We start from the raw sequence: 16,010 nt of genomic DNA, 5'->3' as shown, positions 1-16,010 counted from the left end.
AAGTTGATGGTTGGACTCGATGATCTGAAAGGTCCCTTCCAAGCTCGACAATTCTATGATTCTGTGATGCAGATGGGGAGCGGGCCAGTAGCTGCCTTGGAGCTGGCAGCTCCAAACTTCACGGCGGTGCAGACCTGGCGGAACAGAGACCCGACAGCCTCAGGCAACCGTACGGGCCTTGACATGGAAGACACCCCTCCTCCCGCCCCTCAACACCCTCCAAAGCCGGGCCCGCCCGCGGCCCTCTCCCTTCCCCGGGGCGGCGGAGCTGCCTGCGGCCCGCCCCCGTTTGGGAGTGGCCGGCGCCACCGCCGCTTTCCGCTCCGGTGAGGAGTGGAGTGGAAGGGGCGGGGAGGGGGGGACCGGGATGTGGCGGTCGCAGTCCCGGCCGGGCGGTACCGGGGGGGAGGCGGCGAGCTCAGGTGAGCAAGGGCGGTCTGAGGGGGAGGGCGGGCCGGCGGCGTGAGGAGGGGGAGAAGAGGGAGGGGGGTAACGGCGGGTGAAACGGGGTAACCCGTCGTTACCCCCCTCCCTCTTCTCCCCCTCCTCACGCCGCCGGCCCGGCGGGGCAGGTGCCCGTCCGGAGGGCTGGAAGGGGTGCGAAGCGCCGAGTGAAGGCCGGGAACGAGTAGGGGGCGCGGGGCCGCGAGGCGAAAGCCTCGCGGGGCCGGGGCCAGCAGCGCTTCTCCCGGCTGGACGCTGCCTTCAGGCGGGGAGGGACAGCAGCTCTTGAGGCGGTGGGAGGTGGTGGTGGTGGGGGCTCGTGTTGAATGCGGGGGAGCTGAGGGCTTTTAGGTGAAAAAAACCCAAAAGCAAAACACGGGTCTTTTCGTTTCACAGTCTGAAAGTTTTGGAGGCTTTAAGTTTTTTAAGTCCCTAGTGGTGTTACCATTATTTCACAGTAGATGTAGCCTAGGAAACCGTGTAACAACGTTGAAATAACGTTGTTATTTTTTTTTTTTTAAGTTCAAAAATCCTCTGATTTCACCTCTGACAGCATGGAAGCAGTTATACTGATACAAAGATGTAATTTCCCACCCCCCCACTAAATAACCAACTGCAAAGAGGGAAGTAGCGGTACTCTCTTAGAAAAGTCAGCCCTATAATACCTCTAAACTTAAAGAAATTAAAAAAAAAGGAAATTGCCATCTTAATGGAGAAGCTTTGTGTATATACTTTTATGAATAACGGAGTTTTAAAAAGCTGTGACCTCCATGTGGGTGAGTTACCCTCCTTTTCCTCCCTCAGAGCAGCAGCCATCAGCTGGCCCACGCCAGGGCTGCCCGCGTTACCGACACGGTGGCTGGAAAAAGGCTGAAGCCGTGGGGAAATTCTGGGGAAAAAAAACACTTCACCTTTCCCAGGAGAGCTGGGGAAGGCAGGTGTGTTGCCCACCAGGTGCGTCCACTGCCTTTTGGGTTGTTTGGGGTATGAGGTTGTCCGAGCTCCGTTAGTCCAGCAGGACTTTCCACGAACACTTCAGTTGTCCTTGCCAATGTTTTAATAGAAAACAGCTCATTCCTGTTTTGGTAGGCCACTCTAATCTTTGTGTACAAGTGCTTGAGTAGCTTTTTGCTATGCTTCTGAATAGTGACTTAAGAGCTCTGCAGTGAAGTGCTTTTATAATAAAGGCTTTTGCAAAATGTGCTGTGGAACATATACCAGGAAGCGCTACTGGTAATTAAAAGTAAATGAGAGTTTTCAAAGAAATGAACACAGTACACTGGTATGCATTGTCTCTGGTTTCGTTCTTTGGTATTTGTTCATTTACTTGCTAATTTGCAATTGGCCTTACAGCAAACCATGAAAATGGTAGAAGTTCTACTTTATTAAACTTTTCTTGTAGTTTAAGTACTAAGCCCCTTTAATTACGTTGCATGGGTATTTGCCCATCTCATTGCTGAAGTTAAAGTTGTTGTGGTTCCGTCTAGGAAGGCATTGAGAGTGGTTTTCCGGTAGAAGCTACAGTTGATTTTTACTATTGATAGGACTTTTAGGCACTTATGAAACTGAAAAGTAGGGGTGTTTAAAATAAATATTTGATTTAAAAAGAAAAAAGTTTACGAACGAAGTTTAGGGGTTTGTGATTACTTAAAATGTTGTGGTCATGGTGGGTCAAGGGAATGTAAACGAACCCCCAGCTGCTTATGAACAGTGTTTTGTATGCCTGAGATTAAGACCATGTGCAAATATGCCCTTTTTTTGCTTACTTCCCAGTGTTTATACTATCAAAATTATCAATATTCTGTATAGATCTTTGAGACTGGGCAGTGAAAATAACCTGTTCTCATACATGATACTGATGATTACAGCGCAGCAGCATAGACCTCGGACGTGTGGTGAGAGGCAAGTATTGTATTGCTGCCGGCTTCCTCTGTCTTTAAATTTAGATAAATCGGCCTTTGTTCTCCTCAGTAAAATGAAGCCAAAAGTTTGGGCCTGGGCTGCTGCTGCTGGAATTGTAGTGGGGCCATGTAAGCAAAGAGGATTTATTAGCACCAGGATAAATTAATTGTGATGAACAGGAAGACAGAAAGCACTGCAAACAATGTTTTGTACACACAAAAGCGAAAACCCTAAAGGTTAATTCTGATTTTGTTCACAAATTAGGCACACTCGGTTAGGCTTTTTTTTCCTCACCATAACTTGGGCCTCTGACAGCTACTGAACCACCTGACCTTTCAAATGAGATTTACTGGAGTATGTAACACCTCCCGAACGCTCCTTGGGAGTTATGATTTTTTATTTTTTTTTTCATTTTAGCATTGGGTTTCCTTGAGCAAACCGTCTTTCTAATTGAGCTGCAGACAGGCTGTGGCCTTTTCTGGTTTCAGCCATAATGCATATTAGCGACTCCTGTGGAAAGTGGTTTTCTTACCTCCTCTGGAGTATTGGCCTCGAAGGTGAACAGAAAGGAACCTGCGAAGTCGCCATAGCGATTTCCAAGTTCATCCTTAGCATCTTGTGTCTTCTTCCAGAGAGCAGCCCTTTCATGCTGTGTCACTTAGATTAGGATTGAGCCTGGGGTATGTTGTAATACTATTCAATATTCTTGAAGGAAAACTGCTGCAAAACCCTTATGTATTCGGGATGAATGTGCCCTTTGTAAATCAGCAGTCACACGAGGGAAAACTTGGCCCTCTGGCACGGAACAAAGGCTACTGTGCCTATGTTAAGTGCGGTAGTATCCTTATTTAGAGGTGTTTACTTAATTCTGTATAATGTTAACTATTTAACACTCCATTGAATTTTCTTTTTTCTTCCAGCATATAGGCACAGGTTCCATTAACTGCTCACCTGAAAAATGCTTTCAGGGAGAAATATTTCTTTATCAAGCCTCCCAGCTACTGCTGCTGTGGAAGCTGAGGTCTGCTATCGACATACTTTGTTTGTTAAACATGGGTTTTCTGTATGGAAATTGAATTAGCTATTGACGTGGAGTTACTTCCCTATTTACTGATGCTGAGAATGTAAAGTGGCTTAATGGCTAATGCGGAGTCTGCAGGCAGAGGGGTGAGATCATGTGCTTCCCTCAAGTAGGGTTTCTTTGTTCAGTGCGATTCCTTTGGGGCACACAGAATTTGGATTCTGCCTCCGCTTTGTACATACTGTACAATGCTGTTTTTTCTTTTTCAGACCCTCCTTCATCTTATAGCCACGCTTCCTTCCAGCACATCTCTTATTATCTCTGTGTGATAAATTACTAATTGGGACCCTGCTGTCTAATGAGTATGATCAGCGGCACTTTCTATTCTTTCTCACCCCCTCCTCCCTTCCTCTCTTGCTGCCTTACAAGTAGATGTGTTAGTTGTGTGACCGTGTCAGAGTATATTGTCTAGTTACTCTGCTCTTTTTGCCTTCTGTCAATACATTTATTTGTAACAACAAGCGTAAAAAAAATTTAGATTTTACCTTGAAAAGTAAATATTTACTACATAAAGAGCTGTGTACTCAGAATTAGGGGTGGAAACTGGAAAATGCATTTTCTTAATAGTCCTTAGCTAGCTCCTTTCATTTCAAAGGTGTACGCATTACCTATATTTATAGATGGGATCAAACAGTACCTGAGTCAGAACTGCAAATGTAAGTGATTTCTTAAACGCGGTGTATGTACGCTCAGATGATAAAATCTCCTCGCAAAGAGCTGCGTGGGAAAAGTGGCTGCTTGAAACTAAGAGCAGAATGAAATGTGATGTGTGTGAACTTCCCCTGTTCTCTGCAATGGCAGAAGACTTGGTTGTTTGGAGGGGTTTAGTGGACTCTAGTTGAAAGGTTTCTTTTGCTGAGCTGAGAGGTCAGTGGGGCAGGAAACCCTTACAGAGGAAAATCTCTCAGTAGTGTGACTTTGAGGCAACCTGTGGAGTGAAAAGTCAAGAGGTTGATGGTGTTGTAAAGCTGATTAAGAATGAAAGGGTTAGTATCTCTGGGAAAGGCAGGAACTGGGAGTTGATACCATTAGATGTTCTGAATTGTTTTGCAAGTCTCCAGATCTGTATAAGGTGAGGCATGTGGCATCGATGTAGCTTTTCAAGACCTTGCTAAATTCTGCATAACAATGATGGAAAATTAGAATCAAATGATAGTGATATTTTCAGTGTGCCTGTAGATAATGAAGTTTGACAATGGCTTCATGACTCTACTGATTGGTGGGGTGGGCAGAGTAGTCCCTAGCTCAGCTCATCTGTCTGGCAGCACTTTGAGTTTAAATGGTCAGACAGGCCTTTGGGTCTGAAAAGTATGTTTTGAGCATTTAAGGAAACCATTCCTGGTGTCTTTTTGTTTTGTTTTTGGAAAGCCATAAAGTCTCCAGAGAGCTTGGGAATTGGAAGGATGGTTCTTTTCCTGCTAGTAAGCTGCTTTCTTGCTGTTTTAGAGGGATACTGAAAGTATTTTGTTTCCCATCTTTAATGATATGATGGTAAGCATCCTTTCCACTGACATATCATCTTAGTTTTATGGATTATCACTACTGCAGATATACAGGCACCTGGAATGGTGCTGGTGGAGACTACTTGCAAGGCCAAATGCTTATAGCTGCAGGCTTTTTTCTTATGTTGTGGCTATCTAATTCTTGTGGTCTCTCTGTTTCCCCTTCCCCCCACACAAATGGTTTACTATAGGGAAACACCCTGAAGTTCCAAGGAAGGAGCATCACCAGCCCTGTTCAGCGTGGCAAATCCAGGCAGCCTCAGTCCTGTAAAATATCTGACTTTTTGTTGCTCAAGGCTAAGCTGAGCATATCAGGAACGGCTTGCTTTCCCCTATTGTTGGAGAGCATGGCTTTGGAGACAAGAGCTTTCCCTTTTCTGTTAGGGTTTTGGCCAGGGATGGTTACTGAGGCAGGGACAAGGTTGAATTTCATGTGCTGGGCTAAGGTCCAGGTGCTTCCTGTTGCTAATGGCCCATGGAGACCCAGGTGATAGGGGGAATGGGCAGCACAGCTGTTTGCTGGGGCTTGGCTGTTCCTGTTTATTGAGCAGTGCATTAACCTGTCAGTATTTGTACTAATAGCTCAGGCTGTGACCAGTGGGGGCTGAGCTGTGGACGAGTTGCATTCCCAGCTCCGCACTTCAAGAGCGCTAAGCGCACCAATCTTGGGAGAGTGGGACAGACAACTGCTGAGTTTGGTGGTGTTTTACATTGCTGTAGCAAGATTTTCTTAATTTTAACATCTTTGTGGTTGCCGTGTCCCCAGTGGGAGTGACACAGAAGGGGTGCTGACATCTGTGTCAGCAGTGGTGTGGAGTCTCAGGGGCATGAGATGCTCTCAAGACGCCCTGGATGGTCCCAGGTTATGCTGCCACCACAGTGAGGCAGCACTGTTTTGGCAGGGCACCATGCTGAAACTTTGCTCCCCTCCTGCCAGAGCCCTTGTTTAGGAGAGCAGTACACTTTTATTTGCTTAGAGCAGTGAAAATCTTGAGAACCCCTGCTTGAAATTGTGTGAGAAAGGCCTGGTTGCCATTGCCTGGAGTGCAGCATCAGCACAGCTGATCCTCTGTGTGGTTTTGCTCCCAAACTAGTTAATAATCAACGGGTGTTGCGTTTCCCCTTTCCCTGGGAAACCTGAATGTGGTCATGGTGAGAGCGCTGCTGTACTGTTCTCATGCTCGTGGTCTGCCAGGGTCTTGCACAGACTTGGCCATGAGAAGAGCTGCTCTAGTTAATGGTTCCCTCTGAGCAGTGCATCAGTGCTGTCTGTCTGCTTCCTGTGGGAATGAAGATGGGGGGAAAAATCCTGCTTTGTTGGGGGTCTTGGGTTACTGTAATGTGAGAAAAGACTAGCTCCTACTTCTTCCTTTGTATGTAGTAAGCACTGGTAGTAGGGTATTTGTTCTTTTATCGGATTGAGAATTTTCCTGCAACGGTGCCAGCTTTTGACAATGACAGAATTTTCCATGGGATCATTTGCTCCAGGGTCAAGTTAGGAACCATTTCACGTTAGCCAAGGAGATGTTTTCCGCCTGCCTTGAGTATAGTTATGATGCTTTTTAGTTTTTTAGAAGTACATTTGTTATCGTCTTTTTCTGTATGAGGGTAGTAATAACCAGTGTTGCTGTTTTGGGACGAGCAATCCATAGGACTTCCGATCACCCTTTGTGAAATCTGCTGGCTTGCCCTGTTCTTGTTCAGGGCCTTCTGTTTATCCATTAGAGTGCAGACAGTAAGGTTTCTTCATCTTTGCTGAATTGAATAAGCCGTGTATATTGATGCCACTTGCTTTCTGAATTAATTTTGTATCGTTTTAAAAATAATTTAACTTTGTTATACCTAGTGATAACGGTTTGTAGCAATGTTTTTGCTGTGTTTCTAGTGAGCTTGGTGTGGCACTGAATTTCTTGATGAAGGTCCAGACCTTTCTACTGGATCTGGACCCACGTGTTTCTTATGTTGCTGCTTTCTGCACTGACAGGTCTCAGTGAAACTCTGTGTGCTCTGCCTAGGCATTAAGTTGGAAGCCTAGGCATTAAGTGTGGCCATAGCAAGTTTAGAGTGGCTGTGCTTTTAATATTGAAAGGCCAGTATGACTGTTCAGTGCAAGCTGTATGAAAAGTACATGGGGTTGCTCTCGTTCTTCCAGGTCTTTTCTTAGGAGCAGTTGTTCTACAAGTTAGCTGTCTAAAAATGATCTCTTGTGACTTGAAAATGATATGAGAGAAGTTTTTAAAAGGAGGATTACAATGCAGGGAGCTAAGTAGGGAATAATAGTAGTAGTAGTAATAATAAAAACCCAAACAGACCAGGTAAAAACAGTGCAGGAGATAGCTTAAGGCTACTCTAAGGAATTCTGTATAGCAGCCTGTGTACGTATTTTAAATACCGACATAGCAAAGTAGTGGAAGAAGGAAGAGAGCAGCCCCAGAAATCCCTTGAATTCTAAATAAAACCAAGAAAGAGAAGAGGAGAGACAGAAATAACTGTATTTGTGCAGCCAGTTATATAGAACATATGCATCTGTGGCATGGTTATGGCTGGCTGATACAGCTGTGTGGCTGTGTATTCAGGTTTGCCTTTTTCTGTGCCCGCGTTATAATTAGACTTCATGGACTGGATAGGGTAGAGGCGGTATTCCCTGGGCAGAGGTGGTCTTCCTCCTTCCTTTGCCAGGAAATTTGTGTGAGAGGCAGGTTTTGTTGCAGCTGTTCAGAGGTAATGTTGGGTGTGTGTGTCTGTAATACTCCTGGCACCATTTAAGGGATTATGTTTTTGAAAGGCAGGTGTCTTCAGACAGTTACAGTCTAGCAGATGTCTCTGTCTTGTCTTCCAGTTGGCAAGCAGCCTAGGAGAAGGTATCAAAATAATTTTTAATATAGCAAACTGAATAATACCTTGAGAGAAATGCTTTCCAGTGTTTGTGCAGCCAATAAAAAAGCCTCGGTAATAAACATTTTGTAAAATAACTGCAGTAGATCAAAGTGACATTTAAGTGGTGCTCATGAGCATCATTTAATCACCAGCTAACTACTAAATGTCTGCTGCTGTGGAACAATAGGAGTTCCTCTGTTGTTATGCCTTACTGTGTCTGTCTTGCTTAAGGTACTGACCATCACTGAAGCTTGTGATTTCTGCATGTGTTTGTGGATGCTGGATGCTTAAACACTGGTGGAGAACCTGTTTATTTCAAGTACTGAACTTTATTCTTAATTTTGACAATAGAAAGTCAGCTGTTTCCAGCTTACAGGATGTGATGAAACTATTTACTGACTTCCTTGTGACTCCTATGTAGAGTTAAATCGGATAAATTGCTTTCTTGCGAAGTTGGATGCATCTTCACAGATGAAACTCTTGAACCTTTGTTGTGTGCATAGGTAACTAGTGGAATACTGCAAATCCCCAAACTTATATTTAAAGCTTTGATGTGTGATAGGGTACTTTGGGTTGGAGGGCACCTCAGGAGGTCTCTGGACCAAGTCTCAGCTCAAAGCAGGGCTGACCATGAGGTTGCTCAGGGTTTTATCCTGTTTGATCTTGAAAACCTCCAAGGACTGCACATCCTCTCTGGGCAGCCTGGTCCACTGCTTGACTGCCCGCAGGGTGAAATCGTTTTTCTCTGTATCCAGTCTGAATGTCTCCTGTGTTATGTCCATATCTTTTCCACCCCCGCCCCCCCGTCTTGCACCTGTGCACTGCTGTGTATGGATTGCTGCTGTCCTCACTGTTGGTATGTTGTTGCTAGTAGAGGGTAATCAGATGCCATTTATAACATCTTTAAAAGTTTTATAGTAGTGCACTTGGCATTCTTTTGTTTACTTCTCTTTCTATAGCATAAAGTAACACTGTATTTACTGAAATTTACTGTTGCTGCAAATATATCTTTACACCCAAAGAGGGCATTCTAACCTTAAAGATGTCCTTAGTTCTGTCTTCATGGCTTTCTCTGGTACAGAAGTCCTTGCTGATGACTCAGACTTTAAGGTAATTTAAGTTTAAGACATTTCATATGTTTTTGTTCAGTAAAGCACTATGACACTTACTGTACAGAAATGAAAATCCATGTGTCTTCTCAGTATCTCTCACAGGTTTATTGGCATCTCTTTGTTTTTGTAAGGCTGTTCATCAGGATGTTCCTGCTCTCTGGGGTGCTGGAGGGAGAGGATGCTTTTTAGGTCGTGAAGCTTTTGCAAGTCCCTTCAAGATCCTGCGAGTTTTCCTAGTCAGCAGAGAATTTAAAAGGCTTCCACCTTAAAGGTAGCACTTTTTTACTCAGGAATTAAAGGAGTTCATCAATGAACTATCCCAGTGGACTTACTTGACACGTATTTTATAAATATAGTTTCTTGTATCAGATCTGCAGATTAGTACAGACTTGTTTAGACTTAGAGTACAAAAATGAAACAGGCTTAAGTCATATTATAGGTAAGTTAAAGAGTCATCTCAATATGATGTTTGTTTCAAAGTGAAACCTCACTGTATAGAGTCCCCCACAAAATAACATTATTGGCAGAATCTGTCTCAGGGGTTCCCTTGACTCCAAGGTTTGGTAGTTTTGAGAATATTAAGATAAAATTCTATCTAAATGCTGCCTTTTAAATCCCCAGTCTTTTCAATGAAGACAGGAGTTCTAAAGGTACGAAGCTTTAGATGTATTCTTATAGTGAAAATGCTGCTTTTTTTTTTCTTCCCTTCCTTAGCCGTCTTTCAGGAGTCCTATGTAAGTCTTTAGTTCTGTCTTGGGCGTTCTTTGTGACTTGGGTGAGTTATGTAGCTTCTCATGTAGTCTGTTTTAACCATGATCTAATGCGTCAGATTACTGCTGTACCTCAGGACTGATGAGATCAAATGTCTCTGAAAACACTTTACTTCCCTTGAAAGGAAGCTGCTGCTACCTTTTAATAATAATACTTGTCAGGAGTACTGTGTGTAAGCCTGAAAGAAGCAGGGGAAGAAATCTCCTGCTGCTATGACACTAATACTACCCAGAGGCCTGTCCCATACAACTGAAAGGGATAGGTAAATGCAAGTTTCCTTGCAAAAGACACTGCTAATCCTGGATTCTGAATTCAGGTTTTCTAAAGCAAGTAATAAATGTAAAAAAAAAAAAACCAAAAAAAAGTGTTGGAAGTAACAAGTTAATGATCTGTATTTATTCTGGAAGACAATTTGAATGATGCTCAAAGTTTTCCTCTGCCAAGCTTTTTGTTACAGATGCAGATCTTTTCAGGTGTGCATGTTTAACACCATATGGTACAATCACCACCTTTTTTTATCCATTTAAAATGCGAAGCTGAATACAGAATATGTTGTCCTGAAAAACTGTTTCATTGGCTTTTTCAAGACTATCTTATTTTTATATAGAAATATTTTTGAAAGGTCAGTCAGGTTTTTGTGTTTACTTCTCATTATTTTTTGACCTGAAGGATTTTGCTTAAGACTTTGTTTCATTCCAATACCACACAGTCCTTGGTGGACAAGAAACACCTGCAAGCTATCTCATGAAAGGGTACAATTTTTTTGAAGACTAATAGTATGCTTCAATTTGATTGGGTAAAAAGAGCAGACAGGTGAGGTTCAACAAAAGGTGGCAGATCCTATGACCTTGTACTTAAGTAGGGATACTTAAGTGAGTTACAAATAGCATGTGACAGAAATAAGTTACAAAAAAACTCTGGCAAAAATCTGTGTTTTTGTTGAGCATTATAGGCATATGTTAATAAGTGTAACCTGTATTACTAGCTAATACATGTTAGCCCAGGGAGACTGTCAAGAGTAAATTGTGGCAAGTAATTGTCTTGATTTCCTAGATGTGAATAGCAGTGATTTGCAGTCATGGGGGAAAAAAAACCTCTTACAAGAATGTTTTCAGTGAGATGATCTCAAGGGGATGAGTGGAGCCAGTGTGCCTTTAGAGTGGGGTTTGATTTAGATGCTCATACAAACTATGTGTGTGCTGTGAAAGGTAACAGGAGCCCTGAGAACTGTCTGAAGTCCTGGTAGCAGAAAGGCTGAGCACCTGGAGGCAAGCAATGAAATCAGTGGATACAGCTGAAGTGGGGCTGGGCTCCTTTTAAATGCACCTGTAGAAGCCTAGAAACTTCTGAGCCCTGCTGATGGGGAGTGCAAAGCAGGAAGGTTCCCCACCTGGGAAGGGATGGGTTGGTCTGAGTAGACTGGGGAGCTGGAGGGTCTGGAAGCTCATGCAAGAAGGATTTTTGGAGGTAAGCTGAGATGTGCTTGTTTGCTCTTGTGGGGAAATGTTGTTAGGGGGTTGGGGGAGGCTTGTGCTTGTTGGGGTTGTGATAAAAAGGTTAAACTGAAAAGGACCAAAGAGGTGGTATTGGGGCAGAGAGTATCTCTGTGTGGCTTTGAATGTTGTTTGGGAGCTTTGTTGATGGTTATCACTCTGGACTGTGTAGCATTAAGTGTGACCCATGCAGAGTTTGGTCAAAGGTCCAGAGCAACAATTGGAAAGATTCCTGGTTCAACTGTCTTTTTTTTTCTCTTACTTGAAGAGAAATGAGCAATTGGTTTGTGAAAACTAATTGGGGTCCAAGAAAAGAAGCTGGTGGAAAAGAAGGCAGGGTTTGATGGGAGCAGTGGAAAGCATGTGCAACGCTGTTATCAGTAGAGTTGGGATGGAGACAAAAATGAGCAAAATGACAATCAAAGTAGACCTGTAGGTGCTGATGATGCCCTTCCTTCCCATGGGGTCTGGCTGGCTGCTGCATGACTGTATCCCCTGCTCCTTGTCTGCCTCTAGTGGGCATGGCTTTCGAATCTGCATGAAGACAGACAGGGCTTTGGTCCTGTTGAGTCTTTGGTCTCAAGTCTTGGTGCAAGGCGCATGGTTTAACTCTTCAGCTTCTGCCTGGAACTTCTGCAGTCACTCAGATCTCGTGTGAGTTGTCACTCCGGTAGTCTGGTTACAGAGGCAGTGTTCCTGCAATACCTGGTGATGTGGGTAGGAAATACCATGTTTGGCCTCTAATGCCAGGGCTCTTATTTGGAGCGGTATGGTTCAGGACAAGAGGTAACGGGCACAAACTTGAACATGAGGAGGAACTTCTTTACTTTGAGGGTGGCAGAGCACTGGAACAGGCTGCCCGGAAAGGTGGTGGAGTCTCTGTCTCTGGAGACATTCAAAACCCGCCTGGATGCATTCCTGTGCAAGCTGCTCTAGGTGGACCTGCTCTGGCAGAGGGGTTGGACTAGATGATCTCCAGAGGTCCCTTCCAACCCCTACCATTCTGTAATTCCTAGCTGTCTAGCGCTGGTGGGTGCCTTCTTTGAGTTCTCTCCAGCACTTTCTTCAGGTCTTCTCATCCTCCGTAACGATTGCCATCGTCACTCTGTGCTGGCACATCTGCTAAATTCTGTAATTCAATGCAGTTACCTTCTGAAGAGAAACTACATAACTATATTCTTTCCTGGCATGTTAATTTTTGTGTAGTGTTTTTTTTTTTTTTAGATATCTAACTTGCTGTAGATGGAGTGACTTCTGTCCCACCTTATTTAGAAGGAACTGTGATTTCTGCTAGGAGAGAGGTGTTTGTGCTTGTGGTTAGTATTCTGCTGCAGTTTCAGCAATATCTGCTGTAGTACTTCTTCCATAGCTTGTTCATAGGATAATCACCAGAACCATCTACTTTTCTTCTCCATGCTAGAGGAAAAGGATATAGGTGATGTTTTCACTTTTGTGTTCTTAGGCCCAATAAAGCAAACTTCTAACTTCTGTTTTGTCTGTCTACAGCCTTGGGTAAGGTTTGTAAAGGTCAAGCCATATTCTCATTGAAGATCTCAAAAGGGATATCAAGTGCATCTTTCCTGTTTACAAGTGTAGGTCTCTAAGGGAAGTGCACTTGGCTTGCTGGAGCACACAGGTTGACCCCTCGCAGGCTATGACATCTACAGACTGATGATGCTGAGGAAATCTGCTGGCCTTTAGCAAGGACTTGTATTAACTGAAGTTGTTGAGGACGGGGGAGCAGTGCTGCAGTCTGTGCCTTGTGGGTCCAGCTGAGAATGTTCATCTCGCCACTCAGAGTGGCAATTTGTTGTCAGCCAGCAGAAGTGCAATCCACAGAATCGCTGCTGCAGAGAATACCTGAGTGCAGAAATTCTGCGGGAGCATAAAGAGTTGCAGGGGCTCATGCAAAGTCCTGAGATTTTCTTTTCAGGGGAGAGGGGTGAGGGACCAGCGCTGCTTGTTTGCCTCCCTCCTCGCTGCAGGTGGGCTTTGTGTCCCATGCATTGCTGTAACTGCAGGTTTTGTATATGCCTGGCTTTTGCAGTATCTTATATTAAAACTGCATCCCGAGTTGCTGTGCTTTCTGCGGGAAGCTATCGCTTGGCTCTCCTGATGTCTGGAGCTTGATTCCATCTTCATTGTTTTCTGGATAGCATTGACATCACATCCTGACAGCCCAACTGGGGCTGTAAGGTAAACTTCCTTCAGCAGGCAAAGGAGGAGCGTTTGTCCTGGGACTTTGATATTAAATTGTAAAGCTAAAAGCATTCTGACTCCTCACCCCTGGCAATATAGGAACTGCCATGTTGTTTTATTTTCATTATATGTGATCACTACTGAGCTGTTAAGAGAAAATTACTTTCTATTTCAATAAACTCAATTCTAGTTTCAGACTGACTGTGCATCAGATGCTTAATTTGGAATCCACTCTCTTGGTGAAATTAAAAATTCAAATCTCCAGGCTGGAGAACTCAAACTGTGCTTGAATTAGAAATTGACTGCTGTCAGTGTGCTCTCACACTTCACTCTGTTTTTTTTTTAATTTTTTTTTTTATTCCTCCCTCCCCCCTGATGAGTTTTATATTAGAGTCTCGCTGTAGATGATCTGACTGAGCAGAAGTAGTGGGAATCCACACTGTCACTTTGTAGACAGAGTGATGAAAGAGAAGTGCGGTGTGTTAAATAGACCATTCTTGATAAGGACTGCTATGTACTAATTTCATAATTACATGCATGTTTTGTGAAATACTTTTATGGGACATGACTGCAAGCCCATTAACTGTTGTTTGAAAATTAATTTAGGAACTAACCAAACTTCACAGTTTCTGTGCAAAATTGTTGCTCCCCTATTTTTGTGTAATGTTTAAAGCTGTTTTCAAATCTCGACTGTAAGAATCAGAGCTTTTTCTCCACTTGAGACATTTACATGGATTGCCTCTGCAGACTTTCATGCTGAAACTGGGAACAAGAGTGTTTTTCCTCAGGAAGAAAACCAGCAACAAACGTTAAAAAAATCCCAAAGCTCCTGAAATAAGCTTTGGTTCTCTGTTGTGAATGTTCTCTGTAGGCTTGCAACTTCTGTGTCCTCCTGCCTCTTTGGAAAGTGGATCAATTATTCTCAATTATTTAACCATAAGTAAAAAAGAATTATACTGGTGGGTGTAAAACAAATTGGGGTTGGATATTTGTGGGGAAGTTAAGTGTCTTCTGTTATTGATTGTGCTGAAGGCACACAGTGCTGGTACTGCCCTGTGTTCTCCCTGGCGTGCTTGGTTGTCTGTTGGTGGTCAACAAGATGGATTGCAGAGATGGATATAGGGTAAGTGATGAGTAGAGAGGCTGAAAAGCTAACTTATGTTAGGTGGTTGATTATGTGCATTTGGCAGTTCCAGCTATCCAAGGCTGATAGCAGATGGGTTAGGTGAAATATATGAGTGAGCTGTATGGGGAGGTTTGGAGACTGCTTGGGCTGAGGTTTGTCAACCAGAGACGAATTTTGAGTGTGAGATGTAGTAACAGCTGGAGAATGAGATGTGTTAGGAGTGTCTATAACAGGAGTATGCTGAAGTTGCAAAGGTCTTAGGGCTTCCATGGCCTTTTTCTTCCCACCCCCTTGGGACTTCTGTAATAGTAACTGACTGCATGAAAACAAAAATGAAAAGTGCTGAAATGACATTTTTTGACAGTATCATGCTATCTAAGTGGTCCTGTTTTCCTGAGACGGCAAAGAGTCATTTGGCTGTTCTAGAATGAGTCTGCCACTCACTTTTCTGGCCAACAAAATGAATTTCCTTGTAATGCTTTAGTGAAGAAGTTGTGTGGTGTAATTTTCATTCAGCTTGGAGTGCAATTTTGTATAACAGCCAAGTCTTGGGTTGCCAGCCATAGGGTGTTGATTAGTTATCAAATAGGCCTTCACAGTGCAACTGCATGCTTTCACAGGCTGGATAGTTATTGTATTTTTAAAAAGGTCAGAAAGGCATATTTCTGTTCTTTTTGTCACATCAAGGTGCTTAGGCCCTGATTCAGCGAGGCGCTTGCGTGAGAAAAAAGCCTTCTTGTGTGCTGAATACTGATGGATGCAGATGTGTTTTAAAGTGTTAGCAGTATGCAACACAATTAAAATATGTAATTAAGGAAAGGGGTGCTTCTCTTATTCCCCCTGACTAAATAGGTGATTGTTAGTGATGTGGGAGATGTTTTTGATATTTACCAATTTACTTTTTAATATATTTTTTTTCTTAGTGTTAAGGCAAAAGCAGATTTAAAACATTATTTTTTTTTCTTGAGGGGGAAAAAAGTTGATGGGCGTATTGAAACTGGTATCAGCTAATGCAATTCTTACTCCGGAGAGGGGTGCTGCAATTTCATCAAATGACTTGAAATGAGTTGTTACATTAAGGAGGTAAGTGGCTTAAATGTAACAACTTAATGATGTGCACATTATCGGAGTGTGTCAATAAAAATACAATTATTTAAACACTGGCTAAGGAAGCCTACTCTTGACTTCTAAAATGCACAAGTCTTAAGTGTTGTGCTTTTTCTTTTTTTTTTTTAAATGAAGAATAGAAACTAACATGCATTTAGTGACTTGAATGTTTTGTATGTGACATCTTGGAAATTTTGAAATTTAGCAATTGAATAACTGAACCCAGCCTGCAATCTTAGAAATCACAGGAACCCTTGGTGAGGAAGTAATTGATAAATGGTATCAAATATAATGTAGCTCAGCCATTGCTTGTCTTCTATAGATACACTTTATCAAATACTAGATAAATCAAAGTAGTTAATATTCAGTAAGCAAGATGAAAAAGATGAATGAGAC

General features: G+C 43.1%; 1 protein-coding gene across 8 annotated transcripts in view; it reads left to right on the top strand.

Annotated features, from left to right (window-relative positions):
• The first annotated feature begins 299 nt into the window (after positions 1 to 299).
• Positions 300 to 16,010, top strand: part of DISC1 (DISC1 scaffold protein) — a 215,866-nt gene continuing 200,155 nt past the window's right edge. For 3 of the 8 annotated variants that reach the window (XR_008465229.1, XM_054194045.1, XM_054194044.1), the window contains exon 1: positions 834 to 1,398. Coding sequence is in view for 5 of the 8 variants with exons in the window: in XM_054194045.1 (XP_054050020.1) it covers positions 1,215 to 1,398 (184 nt within the window). In the remaining 3 variants the exon portion in view is untranslated. Of the gene's footprint in view, positions 327 to 362; positions 423 to 833; positions 1,399 to 13,238; positions 15,591 to 16,010 lie in introns of those variants that run through there. The other 5 variants (XM_054194038.1, XM_054194037.1, XM_054194043.1 and 2 more) reach the window with 4 other exon arrangements.

The sequence above is a fragment of the Rissa tridactyla genome, chromosome 3 (assembly GCF_028500815.1).
Source record: "Rissa tridactyla isolate bRisTri1 chromosome 3, bRisTri1.patW.cur.20221130, whole genome shotgun sequence".
Taxonomy (NCBI): Eukaryota; Metazoa; Chordata; class Aves; order Charadriiformes; family Laridae; genus Rissa; species Rissa tridactyla.
Note: the sequence above shows the minus strand (reverse complement) of the source record. Positions and strands in the feature narration are given on the sequence as shown.